Raw genomic sequence first — 20,753 nt, forward strand, 5'->3', positions numbered from 1 at the left:
TTCCCACTTGCTGTGTGAGTAGGAAATGAGTGCTGGGCCTAAGGCTCCGGGAGGGGCAGGGGATGCAGGGAAAGTGCCTTGGAGAGGGACCCTCTGCCTGGGAAACACACATCCACATGCAACAACATGTTCCCACTCAGTGAAATGTGTCCTGGACCATGGGGAAATGTTTCCAGGCAGCACCGGGATGCACAGATCTCCTTCCTTTCCCTGGCAGGAAATCTGTGTCTGTTGTCTGTGGAAGGCAAGGGCCTCCCCGGGAGAACGTGCTTCATCTGACTTGTGCCGTGGGGGAGAAACATGCTTTTCAGGAGTGGTGGGGGTGGGGAGGTGGGGGGGGGGGGGGATGGGTGGGGAGGGGAGCCTGTGATTTCCTTGCTGCCTTTCAGGCACCACCATGTGTTGTCTGGCGGCCAAGGGTCACTCTGTGTGATCGCATCACTTCCAGGGTCTCCAGGAGGATCGGAAGGAGGGGAGGAATGGGAAGAAAGCATGAGGGAATAGGATTCTGGGGTACAAATCCCCCCAGAAATTCTTTGAGAGGGCCAACATGTGTCCAGGGTGGCAAAAACAACCAAAAAAACCCAAAAAACAAACCTCACCCTGCACATGGGAAAACACCCCCTTCACGAGGAAAGCACGCCTCCACGCGGGAAAAGAATTCGTATTTCCACATACCGAAGACTGGTGTCCCAACAGAGGGCAAAAAACAGCCCCCAGATGTTCAAAGGCCCAGGTCCAGGGAAGAGAATGGGCCTCTCTGCACGGGGGGGAAAAAAAACACGCATCCCAGTGAGGAATCCAATGTCCACCTTCACGCTGATTGATGATGTGTGACAACTCCACAGGAGAAACGCTGATGCCAAGTCCTCCTCCCTGCCTGCAGAGTGGCCTGGGCTGGGGAGGGGAGGGGAGGGGAGGAGGACCTCCCCAAGCCGCCCCCTATACCCGAGTGGTGGAGTGGGGATGGGGTAGCGTGTTGTTGTGGCTGGCAGCGGCTGGGGGAGGTGGAGGGAAGGGCCCAAAGGGATGGAGAGAAGGGGGTGGTGGTGGCGGTGGTGGCCCCAGGCCACTGGGCAGCAGGGTCAGGGCCCCCGGGGCCAAGAGAGGCACATCGTCTGGTGCCCGGCGCAGGGCCAGGGTGTAGTCGGGTGGGCAGGCAGGGCGCAGGGCCTCAACAGGGTCCACCCCAACGCCACCACCCCTCTTCAGCTGCAGTGAAACCAGCTCCTCTTCTGGGGGCAGCTCACGACCAGCAGCAGGAAGCAGGGGGCCCCCACCGGGCATGCCTGACCCGGAGCCTCCGGGTGGGCTGAGCCGCCGGCACCGCAGCTCCTGCCGCCGGTCCCGCTTGTAGTAGAGGGCGGCAAAGGCCAGGATGTTGAGGAAGAGGAGGGAGGCACCCACGGCCACGGTGACACTTAGCTCCGTGGAGTAGTCTCGAGAATCCCCAGGGAAGCGGTCGTAGGCCCTTGGGCCTGGCTCCGGCTCCGGCTCGGGTGGCAGGGTGGCAGGGGGTGGGGGCCGACGTGTGCCTGGGGCACCCGGAGGTGGGCGAGGTGGCCAGCGCGTGGCATAGGGAGGCAGGCGCGTGGTGGTGGTGAAGAGCTCTGTGTGCAGGTTGTGCAGGTGGGGCACGAGCTCCAGCCAGAAGGCCACCTTGTTGGCGCGGTAGTTGTCACGCACACGAGGCTTCAAGCCGATGTGTAGGTACTGCTTCTCCTTGCTGTTGAACTTGCTCCACACCACTTCCTCAAAGCGGTTAGGCTTGGTGTGGATGAACTTGGTGTCCTGGGGTACCGGCTGGTTGGGGTCACTGTAAGCATAGGAGGGCAAGAAAATGAGGAGTGTGAGGAGGAGGCTCCAAAGGAAAGTGGGTAGCAAAAGGGAAGGAGCAGACAGAGAGGCTGAGAGATGGAGAAATAGCAAGAAAGCCTAGTACTCAGAAGGCTAAGATCTGAAGATCCCTGGTTCAAAGCCAGCCCATGCAGGAAAGTCCGTGAGACTCCTATCTCCAATTAACCACCAAAAAACTGAAGTGGAGTATGGTTCAAGTGGTAGAGTGCCAGCTTTTAAGAAATAAGGAAGGAAGGAAAGAAGGGAAGAAACAAAGAAATAAGGGGAGGAAGGAAGGAAGGAAGGAAGGAAGGAAGGAAGGAAGGAAGGAAGGAAGGAAGGAAAAGAAGAGAGAGAGGAAAGAAAGAAAGCCAATCAGAGAAAAAAAAATCATAGAGGCAGAGAAATGGACATGGACATGAAAAGACAAAGAGATGATCAGAGGCAGGGCTGGAGAGACAGAGGGAGGAAGACAGCCAGAGACAGATACCTAGTGAGAGAAGCGGAGATTGAGAAAAGAGAACAGAGAGACAAAGACACTTGAGAGACAGCCAGCAACAGACAGTGTACAGCCAGCAGCCAGAGGTAGCTAGAAGTAAGCAGATCAGAGAGGGAAAGGAAGAGATGTCAATGAGCTTCAGGTGAAGAGACAGACCTTATGTCCTTGGATATAGATCTGAGTGTTCAGACAGGGCCAGAGCACTGGTAGGAGGTGGGAGACAGTGGGGTAAGTAGGCAAGGAAGGAAGGAGAAAGCTAGACACCAAGCCAAAGCCACCCAGGGAATCCACCCACAGAAAGGACAGGGGCCTCTGCTAAAGCTCCAAGCCTGGTAGAGAAGGTGTTCAGTAGTGTTTGTTGATCTCAACAGCCAAGGATGGCAAGGGTACATCAACCTGCAAGGGTGCCCCACCCAGACCCTCTGGCCCTCACCCAGTCTTGGCGAAGTTGGTCCAGTAGGTCATGACCACTGCGCTGAGCATGACATCATTCTTGGAGAAGTTGCAGGGGAAGAGGTCAGTGGCGCCCACCATAGGCACACCAAATACGTAGGGCAGCTCATCTCCATGCGCCGCATCTGCCCATTCTGGCCGGCCCTCGGCCTGGCAGTGGTGATAGAAGGTGTAAAAGTAGACAGGGGATTGGTAATCAGCATGTAGCTTGGCAGTGGCCACAGCTGGGGCCACCCATTGGTGGTCAGTAAAGAGTGCCAGCAGAGTCTTGCGTCGCATCTCGCCGTTGTCCCGGTCAGCCCAGTCTGTATACATGAATTTGATGGTTTCCCGAAGCACATCCTTGCCCTCTGGGTAACCATACAAATTGTCCACAAAGTTGGAGACAGTGAAGTCGAAAGCACTGGCGGACACACCATCTTCACTCTCTGCAGAATCCTCCACAAACTTGAGGCCCTCTCCCTGGTTGACACCGATGAGCATGTCATAGTTTAAGAATTCTCCCTGCTGCATGAGGATCTCAGGGTCATCGGGGACGACATCGCCATCCACCACAGGCCCAAAGGCAATATGGTAGCTGGGGAGAAGGAGAAAGGTCTCATTATTTGCTCATTGGCCTCTTCTGGGCCCAAAGGCTCACATATGTAGGTGTCTTTTGTCTGCCTGAAAGACCCTTCTCCCCTACTTGAAAACCTCCTAGAGAGCCAGGCACTAGTGGCTCATACCTGTAATCCTAGCTACTCAGGAGGCTGAGATCTGAAGAGCAGGGTTTGAAACCAGCCCGGGCAGGAAAGTTTGTGAGACTCTTATCTCCAATTAACCACTAGAAAACCAGAAGTGGCACTTGTGGCTCAAAGTGATAGAGCACTAGCCTTGAGTGAAAAAGCTCAGGGATAGTACCCAAGCCCTGAGTTCAAGCCCCCCCCAAAAAAACAAAACAAAACAACAACTACAAAAAACTGAGAATCCCTCAAGGAACTGTCCTCCCTGAAAATCTTCCTGAAGCATTTCATGGCACCCTGGGCTCACTTGCTCTATTTAGCCACTTCTACTGAGGGAAGGCTGCTAGAAGAAGGGCACTAGATGGGCCTGAAACCCACATCTCTTTGCCCATGGAATACCTGCAGTCACCTTTCCCCTCAACCTCCTTAGAAACAGGAAGGAGTGTGAAGGCTTGCCCCCAGCCCTCTCCCACCCCCATACCGGGCCGGCTGCACATCCTGGTCCACCAGTTCCCGGGATGGCTTCCGGCGTAGACACTCCACAGCTTCAGCACTGTCCTCTCGGTCACAGCCCACCTTGGCTGCCAGCAGCCGCGTGTACTTGAGCGGCTGGTAGTTGACAGACCAGCTGGAAATGGCAGTGCCACTCTGGGCAATGGCCTTCTGGAACAGCCCTGATGGGACAGGCAGATATCAGGTGGGGTTGTGAATATCAGCCAAAAGGAGAAGGACTTGGGAGGGTCAGGGCTTTGAGAAGAGTGCGATCAGCTAGAAAGGCTGCAGTACCTTCTGAGTGGTGGGAGAGGATCAGCAAGTTGACACAGGAGGCCCCTGCCCCAGACCCAAAGATGGTGATGCGCTCAGGGTCACCCCCAAAGTGGGCAATGTTTTCACTGAGCCACCGCAGAGCCTGGATCTGGTCCAGGAGCCCATAGTTGCCTTTTGCAGCCTGGTCCCCAGTGCTGAGAAAACCTGGGGATACAAAAAGAAGGGGCTCCCTGGAGGTGTCAACAGTACCCTTGGCCCTCTTTCTGGGTACTTTAGTCCAGCCTAGAACCCACTCTCCTGAGTTTACTAAACCTGCACCCTAGGCTATATAAGGCTCTTGAAATCATTTGGGCTAGCCCTGCCAAAGGAACGGTAGGCAGGATTTGAAATTTAATGAATGTTGTTCTACTTATCCAAATCAAATAGTCCTTGGTGGAGAAAAAGTTCCCCACTGCTAAAAACCAACAACAACAACAACAAAAATCTTTCTACCAGCCTGCCTCCCAGATTCTGCCCCCCTCCCAAAGATGGCCACCCACCCTCACCTAGCACCCCAAGACGGTAGTTGAGCGTGGCTACGATGACATTCCCGTAGGCAGCCAGGACTGAGCCATCAAACATGTTTCCAGTGCCCTCCATGTAGGAGCCTCCGTGTAGGAACAGCATTACCGGCTTCTTCCCGGAGTCCCGGATATCTGCGCAGGGAGAGGGTGGCAGGTGGGCCAGGAGATTGAGGATAAGGACACAGTCAGACCAGAAGCAACACATACCAGAGCTCTCAGGCCTACTGAAGACCAGCCAGGAGCTCAGAGGACTTGTCACTCCCATCCCTGGGGGGGCAAGACCGGATTCCCCTTCCTCCCTCCCTCCCCAGCTAGCCCTGGAGGGAGGTCCCCTCCTAACCCTCGACCAGCATATACCCAAGCGCATCACCAGATGGCTGGACAGACCTCCCAAACAGCCCAACTTTGGACAGGATGGGAGGCGGCCCTCCTTAGGGTGCCTGCTGGAGCCCAGGACCCCTCCACACACACACACACAGTAAATCTCCCTCCTGGTCCTAGGAAGAGGGCACTGAGGCTGAAGGTGCTAGGAGGGTCCTGGCATTTCCTGAGACTCATGCTTAGGCCCTGACTTCACATGGCACCCTGGTCTGTGGGTGAGGGGTGTCAAGCCCTAGGGTCCCTGGGGGCTTGGTCTCTTCCCCGCCCTAATTCCTTTCTAGGTCACCTCCCCAGTTACCATGGCAACCCCCAGCCTAATTACTGTGGCAGGAGGCAGGGTGGGAAAGAGCTGCCTAATGAAGTCAGGATGGAGCTCAGAATCTTAGACTGCGTCCCCCCCCACCCCCATATACTAGCCTGAGCTCTGGATCTGGCCACAGGACTCCTTCCCTGCCACATCCCCCCAAAGGATCTTTTAATAACTGCCACACATAGTAGGCCCACATACTACTCTCAAGACTGCATAGGACTGAGGGGTGGGCAATTCCCAAAGAGGTTGGGAATCTGAGAGGGTCTGCCAAAGTCCCCAAAGTTATAGTCCCACTGGGAGTCCCTCATGATTCAGCCACATTCATGTCCATGCTGAATCACCTGGGCTCTCTTAACACCTGTCATCTCTGACTTACTAGGTACTCAAATAGAAGCTATGCTTGGACCCCCAAAGCTGGTCCCTATAACCTGGGCTACCTCCCTCATTCTTTATCTTTTCTTCAAGGCCCACCAGTAGGTTACCTGGGACATTTCCCCTAGACTCTTCCTAGCTAGTTCCTGCCTTTGTCTCTTTAGGCCTTTTTGGTAGTCTCCTGCTCCCGGGTGGGCAGTATCCCCTGTGTGGCATCCCCAAATCCCCTCCATTCCTGACTTTCCAGCATTTTCCAGCCGGAATCTCTTTTTCCCTCCAAAGCCTTGTGCTAAAATGTCTTTAATTCCTCACCCTCCTCCCACCACCCCTCTCCCGGTGTGGGGGAGGGGAGTCAGAAAGGGAAGGTTCCAGGAAGAGGGGCTGGGGCAACAAGAATTCAAAACCAACAACAAAAAAGATCAAGAAAGAAGAAAGAAAGAAAAAAAAAAAAACAACAACAACCAAAAAGCAAGAAGCTCTGGGGCAGATTTCAACAAGAAAAGAAAAAAATAAAAAGCTCCATCTTGGAAAAAAAAAAAAGAAAAAAAATTCTTTGCATTTTTTTTTCAAAATTTTGTGGTGAAACTTCAAGATATTGGGCCCTGTTTTCAAAAATTTCCAAATGCTTTGATTTGATTCAAATGTTCGCCTTTTCTGTGTCTGACTGGCGTTTTGATTTCTGATGTTTCAATTGTGTCATCAATTTGCCAACTTAATTTTTTTTCCAAATAGTATTTTTCTCCAAATTAAATTTCTTTTCCAAATGGCACATTTCATGTTTCAAAACAGTCCAAATTTCTTTCAAATTCGAAACATTTTATTCAATTTGTTCTGATATTTCAATTTCCACTTCTTATTTTCACCATAAGTAACTTTTCTTGCAGGTTTTCTAGTGGGTCCAACATTGTTCAAATTTCGTTTGAAGTTTTCATAATTTTTTTCCAATTAAAATTTTTTCTTTTCTTTTTTTTTTTCTTTCACTTTTTAGTTAGGAGAACAACTGAGGGGGCCTTGAGGGCTGTGGGGCATTTAGTTAGGGGCAGGGCCATAAACTCCTCTTATAAGCAACCACATGCAGCAGCGGGATTTTTAAATCTACCTGTGTCTGGCGGATTGAGCGTCGCCTCGTCACGTTTTTTTGTGAGCGGACCTAAGACCGGGAACACAAAACAGAGAAAAAAGGACAATTTTGTGGGGAAAGATGGGGGGTCAGGGGAGGTAGTGGATGGGGAGGGGAGGAGAGAAAGCAGAAAAGGGGAGGGTGGGGAGAGGCAGAAAAAATAAGCCAAAAAAAGCAAAATTTGTTTGCAAGAAAAAGAAACCAAGAAAAGAGAAAAACGTTTTCTATAACCCAGTTTTGTTCCCCTCCCCAGAAAAAGTCATGCCCCAAAGAAAAGGTGGGTTTTGTTTTGTCTTTGTTTTTGGAGGGAGGGTAAGGTGCCTGAGTGGTCTGAGGCCTGTCTTAAGACATATGGACTCTTGGCTGGAAAGAATTTGGTTTGTTGTGTATTTGCTAGTTGCTGGAAATGAAAAGGTGTTAGAAGGGGTGGGGTGGGAAGGAGGGGGAGCCCTGGAGACCAAGGCTAGCTTGCCACCCAGGCCACCTTCCAAGAAGGGCTCCTTCAGGGACAGGCAAGTTGATGCCGGCTGCCCTATCCAGGCTGTGGAGAGGCTAGGCAGAAAAGACTGCTTCCCTCTAGAAGGCTCTGGAGGGTATTGGGCAGAATGGGGTTGGGGGTAGCCTACCCCGCTGTTACAGCCCCCAGAAGCCCTCTGCTCCTCACTGAAAGGCTGAGTAGGTCAGCTAAGGGCTGCCCACCTACCCAGCCTTGCCTGCTGGCATATCTCTTCCATCCATACTCACAAGGCCTGGCTTCTCACCCCATCTCCCCAGTATGGGCAAAGCAGGGAAAGGGGTTATCAGGTCTTGCCCTCCACTCCAACTCATCCCTCCACACTCCCACCCACCTCATCCCCTACCCAGGCCTCCTTTCCTCCCTCCCCCGAGCTCTACCCACCCCCTCCCCAGCTCCACTGTCAAAGATCCCTCCTCCCCTCTTGATGGGGGTTCATTCTACAACTGAAATACAGTGCCCCAGGCCAGTGTGAAACTTGGGATGTGTGCACATATTGAAAAATGTGTTGAGAGGGACAGCATGTCCAGAGTCCAGGAAAGGCTCCACACTGGGCTCAGAGGTGGGCACCAGGCTTCTTTCAGGTCAAGGGATTGGTTAGGGAAGAGCTAGAACCCAAAGACCTTAGGGGGTTCCCTCAAGCTGATTTTTTTTTCTTCCCTCAGCAGCATAGGCCTTGTCAGCAAGGCCCAGGTTAGCTCTGAAAGATTTCCCTGACAAGGCCAGCCCCCTTAAGGACCAGTGGGGAACAGATTCTTTGTGAGATGATGTAGATGGAGATGAAGTCAGCAGGATATATGCATGCTTGGGAGAATATGAAGTGTGTGTGTGTGTGTGTGTGTGTGTGTGTGTGTGTGTGCATGTGCGTGCGCGTGAAAACCTCTTCCTCCTAGAGCTGGTGTGAAGAGTAAGTGAGATCACCTGAATGTGTCAGGCCCCAAGCAGGTCTGCAAAAATGCAATGGTTAAAAATACAGAAGGTGTGGAGGCAGGGACAGACAACTTGTTTGGAGGTGTTAGTAAGGGACAAACAATTTATGAGAGGTATTGGGGTGGACAGTTCGGTGGTGGGAAGTGTTGGTGTTTCACATGGGGGGAGTGATGAAAAAGCCCCCCATAAGGGTGGACAACCTTTGTGAAAGTATTGGGATACAGTCTAAAAGTGGGGTTGAGATGACACAGAGTCTGTCTGGATAGAGGAACTGGGATGAGGGACTCACAGCTAGGAGGGCCCTGCAATGGGTGTTCCCCCACAGGATAGAAGGGGGTATGGAGTGGATAGCTCTCTTGCAGGTAGGTGGGGGTGGGGTGGGGTGGAGGAATTGGGGGAAGATGTGGAGAGTATGTTGGGGTAAATGGATTATGGGAATTAGGGTGCAAGAGCCAATGGCTCAAATCTGTAATCCTAGCTATTCAGCATCTGAGGATTTCGGTTCAAAACCAGTCTGGGCAGGGAAGTCTGCACGACTCTCATCCCCAATAAATTACTAAAAAGCTGGAGGTGGGGCTGTGGCTCAAGTGGTAGAGTGTCAGCCTTGAGAAAAAAAAAAGTCAGGGACAGCACATAGGCCCTGAGTTCAAAGCACTAGGACCAGCATGCACCCACACACACACATATTCAATTGTGGGAGGTGGATGTGGGAGGGGCAATGGGTGTGTGTTTGCATGGATGCAGAATTTCATCTGTCAAAAAGGTATGCAGGGGCTGGGAAGGTGGCTCAGTGGTAGAGCGCTTGCCTTGCATGCCTGAGGCCCTGGGTTCGATTCCTCAGCACCACATAAAGCTGGAAGTGGTGCTGTGGCTGAGGTGGTAGAGTGCTAGCCTTGAAGTACAAAGGGGCTCAGGGACAGTACCAGGCCCTGAGTTCAAGCCCCAGGATAGACAAAAAAAAAAAAAAAAGTATGCAGTCTCTGCCTGAGGTAAGTATTGTTCAAATGATCTCCAGGTAGACTCTGGGGTAAATAATGTATGAAAAGTGGTAAGGGTATTGGGTACTGCACAGTGCACATTCAGAGTTAAGAAAGAGGGCATACGTATATGTATATTAGCACCTCTAATATACTTAAAGGTGCTAGGGAATTTGGGTCTGTATGAGTGACGGGTTACATACCATTTTCAGGAAGTATAGGTCATGTGTATTCTGTGAAGGTGTTCAGAATTGTGACTTGTGTGGTGTCCTGGGTGGCTGGGAACATGATCTGTATTCAACAGTGGAAACATTCTACAGTGAGAACTGGAGTTTCTGGTCCATATGTAAGGTTGTTGAAAACAGCCTGGGAGGAGGGTTGCAGCAGTGGACTGGCTCTGTGGAGGTGTTGGCATGCTTTGGTAATGGTAAGATGGTGTATCAGAAGGTAATGTGGGGGCTGTTTGTGAAGATGGTTTTTGGGGTGGTTGAAATCTGTTGTAGATAGCTGGAAGGTGTTCTGATTAATCTTCCTGTGTAGGTTGGTGGGTAGAGAACTATCTGGAGGCGTGAGCTGGAGCTTTAGAGAAGTCCTGTAGTAGCCAGGAGTTCATTAATAAGAGCAGTAGCTCAGAGCCCCAGGGAGATGTTCTGATAGGGATAGGTGGGCTGGGCTGTGAGTAGAGGAGCCCTTGGCAAGAAGCTTTTCTGATCCTTCAGGGATGTATAAGTATCTCTGTATAAGAGATAGAAATCTTAGCCAGGCACTGGTGGCCCATGCCTGTAATCCTAGCTACTCAGGCAGGAGGCTGAGATCTGAGGGTTTCAGTTGGACGCCAGCCGGGCAGGATAGTCTGTGAGACTCTTATCTCCAATTAACCAGCAGAAAGCCAGAAGTGACTCAAAGTGAGTTGTGGCTCAAAGTAGTACAGCACTAGCCTTGAGTGAAAAACCCTAGGCCCTGAGTTCAAGCCCCATGACTGATTTTTTTTTAATCTCTTATACAGAGATAGAAGGGGAAGGAGTGAGTACCATCAACAAAGGCATTCAGCTTAGTTTTGGGGCTCTGGGCTCCCCAGATGATGGCCTGATGTTTGCTTAGGCTAGCTGGGGAGCAGAGAATCTGTTCTTAATGTGTGGATATAGCTAAAGTGGGTTGGTATGCCAAACATTAAAAGTGAGAGGTAGAGCAAAGCTGGAGTGGTCATTCTGGGCAGGTGATGGAGCCGAGCCATGATCAGAGCACCCAGAAATTAAGGGGCTGGTTGCATGCTTCTTCGGAGAGAGGGCAAGTGAACCTAGTGCCTGCTTACTCTTACCATAGTCTCTAGGGCACAAAGAACTCCGAGAATGGCTGTCTGTGGGTTGCTCCTGTGGCTGCCTGGCAAGCACCCTTACCGTCCTCAGAGGATGTGCAGAGACTGCAGGGATTTACGGCTCCCACCAAGGCCCGGCTCGGGGCGGCGGGAGCGGGTTCCAGCGCCCGAGTGTCTGCGTGCGCGTTTGTGGGCTGTGTTCCACAGGGTCCCCGGCCTCGTGCCCGCGCCCTTACCGTCCTCGGTGGGCACGTAGAGGTTGAGGTACAGGCAGTCCTCGCTCTGGTTCTGAACATAGGTGGCGGCCGCCTCCAAGTTGTCGGTGAACCACACAGGTAACATGATGGCCGGGAGGGCCCCGTGGAGGTTCTGCGGGCAGGCGGGTGGCAGGGTGGTGGCGTTGCGCACGCCGGGCCACGAGGCGGGCGCCTCAGGCGGCTGGAAGCGGCGGGCACCCAGGGGCGGCGTGGCGTAGGGCACGCCCAAGAACTGCACGACGGGGCCCAGGATCTCGTTGTTGAGCTCGCGCCGCACTCCGCGTACTCGCCCGTAGGCTGTGTTCACCACTGGGAAGCGCTCCTCCCCGAGGCTGCCAAGGCCCAGGCCCGGGCCGCCGGGGGCGCCTCCGCCGGGACCCCCTCCCCCCCGTTGAGCCCCAGCCAGCCCCACCAGACACAGCGCCAGGAGCCACATGCTGATCGGGGACCCCCCCCTCCCTCCCCGGGACCCCCCCCCTCGGAGAGAGAGAGAAGGGGGGGGAGAGGGAGGGAGGCCCCCCTCGCCCCAGGAGGGAGGAGGGGGCGGGGAACAGGAAGGAGGAGGGGGGCTGGTAGGGACCTAGGTTAGACTGGACGGAGAACGGGTCTGTTCCTCTCCATGGAGGGGGCAAGGGGTGGGGAAAGGGAAGGAGGCCGAAGATGGTGCAGGCAGGCCTGACCTGCGGGAGGCAGAGTGGGAAGGGCAGGATGTGCAAGAGACGGACAGACAGACAAGACAGACAGACACAGAAAGGCAGAAGGGAAGGGAAGTTGGATGGGTCGGACAGTAAGGAGTGGGGAAACAGAAGACAAGTGGTTAGTGACTTGGATTGCAGACCAAGTTGTCCCGTTCTTCCACCCATTTACCCCCCCCCGCCCCCAACACCTCCCTCAACCCTCTTCCCTCAACAGAGACCCACGTTGGGGGTGGGAGTGCGATGTAGCAAATATCAGGACAGGGAAGGTGAGCATCCCAAACCTAATGCTGCCCTTTCTAACCTTTTTTTGTTGCTGCTTTGTTTTTTAGCTTTATTTATTATTATTTTTTTTTGTGGTGCTGGGGGAATCAAACCCAGAGCTTGGTATATGCTAGTCTTCCCAGGTTCTTTATCCCAGACACATAGGCTTTCTCCCCAGGGGCACAGGAGTCCCTGTCCCCACCTCCCCGGGAGAGGGAATGAGATAGACAAGGAAGAGAAAAATAAAAATACCAAGTCATTAATTAGCAGGAAGTGGCGGGTTTGTTTATACGTGTTAATTACTCCTGAGCTGTAATTTTATGGTGCTGAACCCCCACCCCAGGCCAGACTGGGGCCTTTCTTTGGACTGTACAAACCCAGCATCTTCTCTTCTTCAACATACCATTCCCTAAGGACCTAGGACCCCCTCTCTCCTCAGGTCCTTACATTTCTTCCCTCAGAAGTTGGGGTGCTTAGAGGCAGGAGTTAGAGTAGGGAGGGGATGCTGAAGGGGCAAATCCAGGGACAGATGCGTGATCCTGCAGCCGGTTGCCGGGCGACGGGATGCTGCCCTGCAATGTTACCTCGGCAACGGGCTGCAGCTTTAACCCTGGAAAGGGGGGGGGGCATCTAGAGAAAAAGGGGAAGGGGCTGTCTTGGTTGTAGAGTCCATTCAGGGCATGAGGGAAAAGGCAGAGGTGTTAAGTCAGAATGCTAAGAGTTTCCCCAACCTTAGCATAGAGGAAGAAGTATATATGCAGATTAAAGGGGAACCTAGGGGTACAGAGAACCATAAAAAAAATCTCTACCTTTGGCCTCCTCACCACCACCTTCTTAGCTAATCATAGCCCCCAGAGCTCTAGTGACCAGACCTCAGGCTGGGGAGAACGGGTTGCTAAGGTGGGCTTGAGGCAGCAGCAAATGAGCCTACTAACTGCCCCCTCCCACTCCACAGCCTTAGACCCCAGACACCTCTTTTTTGCACAGCATTTTGACCTATGTACTGGGGGCGTACTGAAGCTTTCTTCTTATCCCATCCCATCCCATCCCATCCCATCCCATCCCATCCCATCCCATCCATTCACCCTCCCCTTCCCCTTGCCAGTTCTGCCACATTTACTGCTCTCAAGCCTGGGTTGCTCAGGGCAGCAGGGGCAGGACAGGGACAGATCAGACAAAAGGGGCAGACACCCAGGCCATTTCAAGAGCCCCCCCAACCCCCCCCCTCCAACCAGCCGCCAGAGCTGTTTGCTGACACGGGGTTTTCAGAGCCAGGCGCCAGCCCGCGGGTGGCTCTCTGCAGGTGTCAATTTATTCCAGAGATGAGGACGCAGGAATCCTTACCACTCACACCCAACCATGCCCTCCCCCTCTTTAGGTCTGGTTAAGCTCCAGTTTGGTCTTCTATCACATAGGTGGGGGCAAGCTTGGATTACTCCCCTAGGATTTCCACTTCTCATATCAAGCTGGGCTCAGCCACCATGGCCTTGCTGCTCTCCCCTCCTAATCCCCCCCATCAATTGGGCCTGCTTGCTACCCCTCTTCTTTTAGGATACTTTGGGCCCCTGGCCTCCTCCCCTCTAGCCAGCTTTCTCTCCCTTCTTTCCTCCCACTGGAGCCCCCCTTCCCTCTTTCTCTCCCCCCCTCCTCATCTTTCTCCTCTCCAAAGCACTCCCTCAGAACATCTTTCCTTGGCTTTTTCCAGCTTGCTCCAGCTCTTGCCTACAGTCTCTCGCTCCTTAGTCTTTTTTCATTTCACTCTTGTACATCTCTCTCCTTGGTGCTCCTCATCTTTTTCTCCTCCAAATACCTTCCCCAGTTCTCTCTCTCTCCCTCTCTCTCCCTCTCTCTCCCTCTCTCTCCTTCCCTCCCTCTCTCTCCCTCTGTCTTTCCATGTCTCTGTCTCCCCCATTTTCTCTCCCCATCTCTTCCACATCTTCCTCCCCCTCCTTCTCCCCATCCTTCTGCCGCCCTGCTTTCTCCATTCCAGCCCAGGCCTGACTCCCCCAGTCAGGGAGAGTTGAGGGATGGGGGCTCAGGCCGCAGCCCCCCCCCTTCCCGCAGTGGGGAAAATGGCTTGGCTGGGAAGGGGAGAAGGAGGGGGAGGGGGAAATGGGAACACACGGGGTCTGTGGGCCCATTCAAAGGATCATTCATGGACTGGAGAGAGGCAGAGACAAAGAGACCAAGACGCAGAGACACGGCGAGAGCATCCCTAGGCGGAGACACGCAGACAGAGCAGGCTGGGGGAAACCGGGCGCAGGAAGAGAGACGGGGAGGGAGACCCCAGTGGACCGCCACACAGCCCCCCCCCTCCCCAGCCTGACTTAGCTCCTACCTGGCTCAGCCCTGGGGCCGTGGTGCCTCCATCCAGGGCTCCGAGTAGGGGGCGGACGGGCTTCAGGAGGGGGGCGGCGGCCTCTGAGCCCCCGCGGCCCCGCAGGCCCAGCCCCCGCCCGCAGCGCCTCACCCGGCGGGGGAGGGGGATCGCCCCAGCCCCGGGGGGCGGGGCCGGGATCCAGTCGATCCCCGGGAAAAGAGAGCCTAGGGTATGAGGTCAGGGGGAGCCCGAGAACAGGGAACCCCGCAGTGGGGACAGCAGAGCCAGGAGGGGGCAACAAGACAGTACTGGACCAGAGATCCAGTGGCTCTTGTGCCGGCTTCGAGGGACCAGAAGGCGGTCCAGGCGGATGAGCCTAAGGGATCGGGTGCTAGAGGAAGCGTCCACGGCAATCCCCAGGGGCCCGGGGCCTCGGAGCGCAGGATCTGCGGTGTAGGGGCAAGGATCCAGCCGGAATCCTCAGGGAGGGGGAGGGATCTAGTCGATCCCGAGGGCGGGCGGGCGGGAGGGGGAGGTCCAAGGAGTCAGAGGAGGGCGGGAGCGGAGTCCAGAGCCACAAGGCAGAGGTCGGCGCTGCTCCTAGGAGGAAAGGCGGGGGTGGAAGAAGGCTTCAGCATCCAGGAGGCCCGGACTCCTGGTTCTGCGCGCCAGGGCCCTCCCGCCCCGCGTCCATCCCAGCTAGAGAGTGATGATCCGCCGGCGGAGCAGCCGCAGCAGCCCCGCGCGTCACCGCGCGGCCGCCTCCCCCGCCCCCCGCCGAGAGAGCCGCGCACACCCCTCGTTCGCACCCGCCTGCCCGCCCGCCCTCCGGAGTGTGGGGGGGACTGGAGACGGTGAAGGGGGCGGGAGTGGACAGACGGACGGATGGACGTAGCTGGCTGGGGCAGGGTGGAGACATTTTTCCGGATCTCCCACCCGTGCAGCTCTCGGGGGGTCGGGGGGGGGGGAATTTGAACTACAGAGGCGGGGCACCATGCGAAGTGGGCGGGGTCTATGGCATCGAGGCGGGGCCATCCATAAAGTGGGAGGTGCTTGGTGTAGGTGGGTGGGGCTTAGGTATCCGTGGAGCCGCCTCTTTTGGGGAGTGGAGGCCCAGTTTGTTGGTGAATGGGAGGAGCCTGTGGGGAAGGAGGCGGAGCTCTGCGTTGAGCTCGGGAGCGTTGGAAATTAGCCGGAGGTGCTGAGGGGGGGGGGCTCTAAGAAGAGATCAACTTGGAAAGTGGGCCAATCCGTGACGCAAATCCTTCAATCCCGCCCTCAGCCCCGCCTCCTACTGCTAAGCTTCTCTGCTTCTAATTGGTTCTGGTTTCTCCGCCCGCCAGACGTCTTCACCACTCAGAAGCAGTTTTACAAAGGTGGAAGTACCCGGGTGAGGACCTAGGCCCTGAAATGAACACGGTCCTGATTGGGGACCTCTGGACCTTACTCACATGGGCTACCGGGATTGGCTGGCTTCTTGGGTGGCCTGGGCGGTGTTCTTCCCGCGCGTGACCGCCTTCACTATGGCTGGGCTAGGGTCTGCTTTCCGTCGCTTAGGTGCCTTGTCCGGAGCCGGGGCCTTGGGCTTGGCCTCCTACGGGGCACACGGTCAGGGGCTTGGGACGTATCCGGGTTGTACTAGGGCCAATCTCTGGGGTTGGGTGCAGGGGCAAAGCCCATTGGAAATGCTCGCTTCCTATTGACTGGGCAGCCCGTGGAACCCCAAATCTTTTAAAGTCCTTCAGAATGTCTGCTTGGTTTACAGTATTGCCAGACACGTGTTTCCACCAATCAGAAGCTCCGTGGGGGTCGCCCTTTTTCGCCAATGTCTACCTCAGGATCTCGGGATTGGGTATAACCCGGGATAGCTCTAGATCTAACCTTTGCCTCTACTCTCCACAGGCGCCCACTTCCCGGATGCATACGGAAAGGAGGTGAAGTAACTTTGCTGGGCTTACCCTTTGGCTAATCTACACAGAATGTGCTGGCCCTGCGCGTGGGGGTTGGAGTCTGAGCATGGGTGTAGGAGTAGAAAGGGCTGGAAACCTGTGGTAGGTGTGGGAAGGGGCTGAGGGAGTGGCAAGCTGGGGGTTCAAGGATGGTGGTGATGGAAACTAATTTTGGTCCCTAGGTTGCTTAGTCTCCCATGGCTTTTTTTTTTTTCTCTTCCTTACAGCTGTTTGACAAGACCAACAAACACCACTTCTTACACAGCCTGGCCCTGTTAGGAGTGCCTCATTGCAGAAAACCCCTCTGGGTAATCTGTCCCACTGCCTTTCCCTGGTCAAACCCTCAACCACTCCTCAAACAGCTCTATTCTTACAGCCTGTGTTCTGCCCTTTCTTTCCTTCAGGCCGGGTTGCTGCTAGCCTCTGGAACTACCTTATTCTGCACCAGCTTTTACTACCAGGCTCTGAGTGGGGACACTAGCATCCAGAACTTGGGCCCCGTTGGAGGGAGCCTACTCATCTTGGGCTGGCTTGCCTTGGCTCTTTGAGATCTCATTTGTTTAGTTACTGAGTTTTCTGGGCATTTTTTTTTAGGAGTTGGGGCAGAAAGGGAATTAAAAGATAAAAGCAAATAAAGAACTTTCGAGTCGTTCATCATCGAGAAGAAGGGATAGGGATTCAAGGTTTTGAACTACTTCTGTTTCCTAAGACTTAGCCACGCGTCCCCGTTTTTGGAGATTCTGTTCTTTCAAGTTAATTTGTTTTATTCTTACAATGGTAGATATTGGAGTAATAAAGAATGTTTAAAATATCAGAGATTCCTGTAATTCCAGCACTGGGGAGGTAGAGGCAGAAGGATCAAGACTTGGAGGCCTGCCCAGAGCCTGGGCTACATTATGAGATCTATTTTAATAAAAATGGAGGAATGGGCTGGGATGTAGCTCAGTGGCAAAGCACTTGCCTATCAAGTGCAATGTCCTGGGTTTGATCCCCAGTACAAAAAAGAACACAGTTTTTAAAAATGGAAGAAGGAAGAAGATTCTTATAAGGCCTAGTAATCTTTAAACTTGAGAACTGAAAGGAGGATCTTGAGTTCAAGGCTAAACTGGGCTATGTAGCAATTGGAGACCAGTCTTAGCTATATAGTAAATAACAACAAAAAGGATTCCTGGTATCTGGTTTGAAAGACTGAGAGGGTCTGCAGTGAGAGATAAGGATCACAAGGCCAAATGGTAGAGGGCCTTAAGCTGAGAGGTTGGAATCTCCTGGGAACAATATGCTGCTGAAGTATCAATATCTAAGGAAGTGGTGTGATTTGAAATATGTTAGTCTAGAGGATCCCATACTAGTCACAAACTTATTATTATCCTGCCTCCTCCTAAGTGCTGGGATTACAGGTATATGCCACTATGCCCATTTAAAACTTGAACTCATGGCCTGGGTGCTATCCCTGAGGGTTTTTTGTTGTTGTTGTTTTGTTTTGTTTTTTGGCTCAAACCTGGCACAACTCTACCTTCTGGATTTTTGGTGGTTAACTGGAGACAGGAGTCTCCTGGATTGGCTTTGAGTCACAATCCTTGATCTCAGCCTCCTGAGATGCTAGGATTACAGGTGTAAGCTACTGGTGCCTGAAGAATCCCACGAATCCATCCTAGGGTACCTGCCAGAGGTAGGCAGGCCCAGGAGAAAGATTATTACAAGGTTTATTAGAGGAGCCATATTTCTCTCAAGAGGGAGGTCGTGGCATCCTTCACCATCCAGGTAGCAGGAGGGGTCTGAGGGTTGGAAGTGAGGTAGATGGGATTTCAGGAGGGTCTAGGCTGTATGGCGGCAACTCCAGGGATGGGAAGGGCGCAGGTCTGGGTGGAGCCCAGAACCAAAGATAAACATAATACCAACAGTGCCCATCCTAAAGACTATTTTAAAATGTTAAGTACGGCCCCTCTGTATGGTATTTTCACAATAAAAAAAATTTTTTTAAGTTTTCTTTCTATGGAAGAAGAAAAAAAAATGTTAAGGACGGGCTGGGAAGGTAGCTCAGTGGTAGAGTGCTTGCCTTGCATGCATGAGGCCCTGGGTTCGATTCCTCAGTACCACATAAATAAAAAGCTGTTAGTAGTGCTGTGGCATAAGTGGTAGAGCTAGCCTTGAGCTGAAGAGCTGAGGGACAGCGCCCAGGCCCAGAGTTCAGGCCCCACAACCGGCAAAAAAAAAAAAAAGGCTAGCTGGGCACCAGTGGTTCACGCATGCAATCTCAGGAAGCAGAGATCTGAGGATCACAGTTAAAGCCAGCCTGGGCAGGAAAGTCCGTGAGACTCCAATAAACCACCAGAAAACTGGAAGTGGTACTGTGGCTTAAGAGGTAGAGCGCTAGCCTTGAGCTAAAGAGCTGAGGGACAGCACCCAGGCCCAGAGTTCAGGCCCCATGACCAACAACAACAACAAAAAAAGTTAAAGCCAGCTGGGGACTGTTGGCTCATGTTTGTTAGGAAAATGGAGGATGGGCTGGGAAGGTGGCTCAGTGGTAGAGTGCTTGCCTTGCATGCCAGAGGCCCTGGGTTCGATTCCTCAGCACCACATACGCAAAAAGAAAAAAGCCGGAAGTGGCGCTGTGGCTCAAGTGGTAGAGCGCTAGCCTTGAGCTGAAGAGCTAAGGAACAGCACCCAGGCCCAGAGTTCAGGCCCCACGACTGGACCCAAAAAAAAGAAAAGGAAAATGGAGGATAACAGAAAAGGAATAGATGGGGAACGATCCTTAACAGGCTAGGACTGTTTATCACCAGTGAGGGGCATAGACCTTCCCATGGTTTTGGAGGGCTTGGAGGTTGTATGAGGGAGTCTATTTGGGGCTGGGTTTATTTGGGGCTTTAACGAAGAAGCAGAAAATAAAAAATAGGCTATGGTCTCTTGGAGGCCAAGGTTGGTGTCCTTGGCAAGGCCCACAGTAGAATGAATGCTCTTCCTGGGGTGAGAGGCCTTTCAGCTAAGCCTAGATCAGAAAGACCTGCCTGCGGGCAAGCATGTGAGTATGCACCCGGTGTTGTGCTTGACCTGGAGGCGTAAGGCACACAAAAAGATTGGGCCGAGAGGGGAGCAATATGGAGTTATTAGAACAAAGCAGATTCCCATCAATGCCTGTAATCGTAGCTACTCAGGAGGCTGATATCTGAGGCTTATAGTTAGGAGCCAGCCTAGGTGAGACTTTTATCTCCAGTTAACCACAAAAAGTAATAAGAGACTCTGTGTCCCATGTAGTAAAATACCACCCTTAAGCATAAAAAGCTCAGGGACAGTGGCCCAGAGTTCAAGCCCCAGGACAAAAAAAAAAAAAAAGTGAACCAGGGACTAGTGGCTTATGCTGTAATCCTAGCTACTCAGAAGGCTGAGATCTGAGGATCACAGTTCAAAGCTAGCCCAGGCAAGGAAGTCTGTGAGACTCTAATCTCCAATTGACAACCAGAAAACTGGAAGTGACACTGTGGCTCAAGTGGTAGAATGCTAGCCTTGAGCTGAAGAGCCCAGGTCCAGAGTTCAAGCCCCACAACTGACAAAAAAAAAAAGAATAGTGAAATGATAATTATGGATTCCGGTAAGGAGAGGCAGCACAGGAGGACGGTATTCTGGACACCTGTACTCAGCAGGTGGTGGCATTTGTGAAGGAATGATCTGTGGGACTAAGCCTCTATTGGAGTACAGAGTATTACTTTTTTTTGGGGGGGCCAGTCATGGGGCTTGAACTTAAGACCTGGGTACTGTCCCTGAGCTTTTGTTCAAGGCTAGCGCTCTACCGCTTGAACCACACTTCTGGATTTTTTCTGTTTATGTGGTACTGAGGAATCAAACCCAGGGCTTCAGGCATGCCAGGCAAGCACTCTATCTACCACTAAGCCACATTCCCAGTCCCCAGAGTATTACTTTTGTGTATGTGTGTTTCCCATGACAGTTGGATTGGCTATTTTGAGGAGAGCATGTGGCTAACTTATGCTAATTGTCACTTAAGTTACATTATTTATGTATTTATTTTACTTATTTATTTTGTTGGTCAGTCATGGGGCTTGAACTCTGGGCCTGGGCGCTGTCCCTCAGCTCTTCAGCTCAAGGCTAGTGCTCTACCACTTGAACCACAGCGCCACTTCCAGCTTTACCTGCTTCTGTGGTGCTAAGGAATCAAACCCAGGGCCTCATGCATGCAAGGCAAGCACTCTACCACTGAGCCACCTTCCCAGCCCCTTAAATTACATTATTAAGTTTACCAAACTGAAAGCATGGAGTGGTTCAAGAGCCTTGGGCTGGGAAGGTGGCTCAGTGGTAGAGCGCTTGCCTTGCATGCTCAAGGCCCTAGGTTCGATTCCTCAGCACCACATAAGCAAAAAAGAAAAAAACCGGAAGTGGTACTGTGGCTCAGGTGGTAGAGCGCTAGCCTTGAGCTGAAGAGCTGAGGGACAGCGCCCAGGCCCAGAGTTCAGGCCCCATGACCGGACCCAAAAACAAAAAAGAGTTTGAGCCTT

At 53.0% G+C, this 20,753-nt stretch overlaps 2 protein-coding genes across 4 annotated transcripts; one reads left to right on the forward strand and one right to left on the reverse strand.

The window, feature by feature from the left end:
* Positions 1-646: 646 nt before the first annotated feature.
* Positions 647-14,393, reverse strand: Nlgn2 (neuroligin 2). 2 transcript variants are annotated; one of them, XM_013013211.1, is made up of 8 exons: positions 14,315-14,393; positions 10,997-11,697; positions 7,004-7,054; positions 4,824-4,973; positions 4,297-4,482; positions 3,992-4,184; positions 2,769-3,365; positions 647-1,816 (listed from the first exon to the last, which is right to left on the reverse strand). In XM_013013211.1, the coding sequence occupies exons 2-8, from the start codon at positions 11,451-11,453 to the stop codon at positions 943-945; spliced, it is 2,508 nt and encodes an 835-aa protein (XP_012868665.1). In that variant the 5' UTR covers positions 11,454-11,697; positions 14,315-14,393; the 3' UTR covers positions 647-942. The 2 variants fall into 2 exon arrangements, with proteins under 2 accessions (XP_012868665.1, XP_012868666.1); XM_013013212.1 differs by lacking the exons at positions 7,004-7,054; positions 14,315-14,393 and having other exon boundaries at positions 10,997-11,324.
* A 1,374-nt stretch (positions 14,394-15,767) lies between these two features.
* Tmem256 (transmembrane protein 256) lies at positions 15,768-16,865 on the forward strand. Of its 2 annotated transcripts, none has more exons than XM_013013214.1 (4): positions 15,768-15,904; positions 16,199-16,230; positions 16,473-16,553; positions 16,650-16,865. In XM_013013214.1, the coding sequence occupies exons 1-4, from the start codon at positions 15,820-15,822 to the stop codon at positions 16,791-16,793; spliced, it is 342 nt and encodes a 113-aa protein (XP_012868668.1). In that variant the 5' UTR covers positions 15,768-15,819; the 3' UTR covers positions 16,794-16,865. The 2 variants fall into 2 exon arrangements, with proteins under 2 accessions (XP_012868668.1, XP_012868669.1); XM_013013215.1 differs by having other exon boundaries at positions 15,775-15,853.
* Positions 16,866-20,753: the final 3,888 nt, after the last annotated feature.

Source organism: Dipodomys ordii, unplaced genomic scaffold, assembly GCF_000151885.1.
Source record: "Dipodomys ordii isolate 6190 unplaced genomic scaffold, Dord_2.0 Scaffold19, whole genome shotgun sequence".
Classification (NCBI taxonomy): Eukaryota; Metazoa; Chordata; class Mammalia; order Rodentia; family Heteromyidae; genus Dipodomys; species Dipodomys ordii.

What these genes read in the sequence shown, in the direction of transcription:
- Nlgn2 (XM_013013211.1), bottom strand. Translation starts at nt 11,453, where the DNA reads ATGTGGCTCCTGGCGCTGTGTCTGGTGGGGCTGGCTGGGGCTCAACGG. An exon ending in CCTCTCCCACCACTCAGAAG is followed by an intron (nt 4,185 to 4,296) that starts GTACTGCAGCCT and finishes CTGTCCCATCAG; the next exon opens with GGCTGTTCCAGAAGGCCATT. An exon ending in CAGGATGTGCAGCCGGCCCG is followed by an intron (nt 3,366 to 3,991) that starts GTATGGGGGTGG and finishes CCTTCTCCCCAG; the next exon opens with CTACCATATTGCCTTTGGGC.
- Tmem256 (XM_013013214.1), top strand. Translation starts at nt 15,820, where the DNA reads ATGGCTGGGCTAGGGTCTGCTTTCCGTCGCTTAGGTGCCTTGTCCGGA. An exon ending in CGGATGCATACGGAAAGGAG is followed by an intron (nt 16,231 to 16,472) that starts GTGAAGTAACTT and finishes TCTTCCTTACAG; the next exon opens with CTGTTTGACAAGACCAACAA. An exon ending in ATTGCAGAAAACCCCTCTGG is followed by an intron (nt 16,554 to 16,649) that starts GTAATCTGTCCC and finishes TCTTTCCTTCAG; the next exon opens with GCCGGGTTGCTGCTAGCCTC.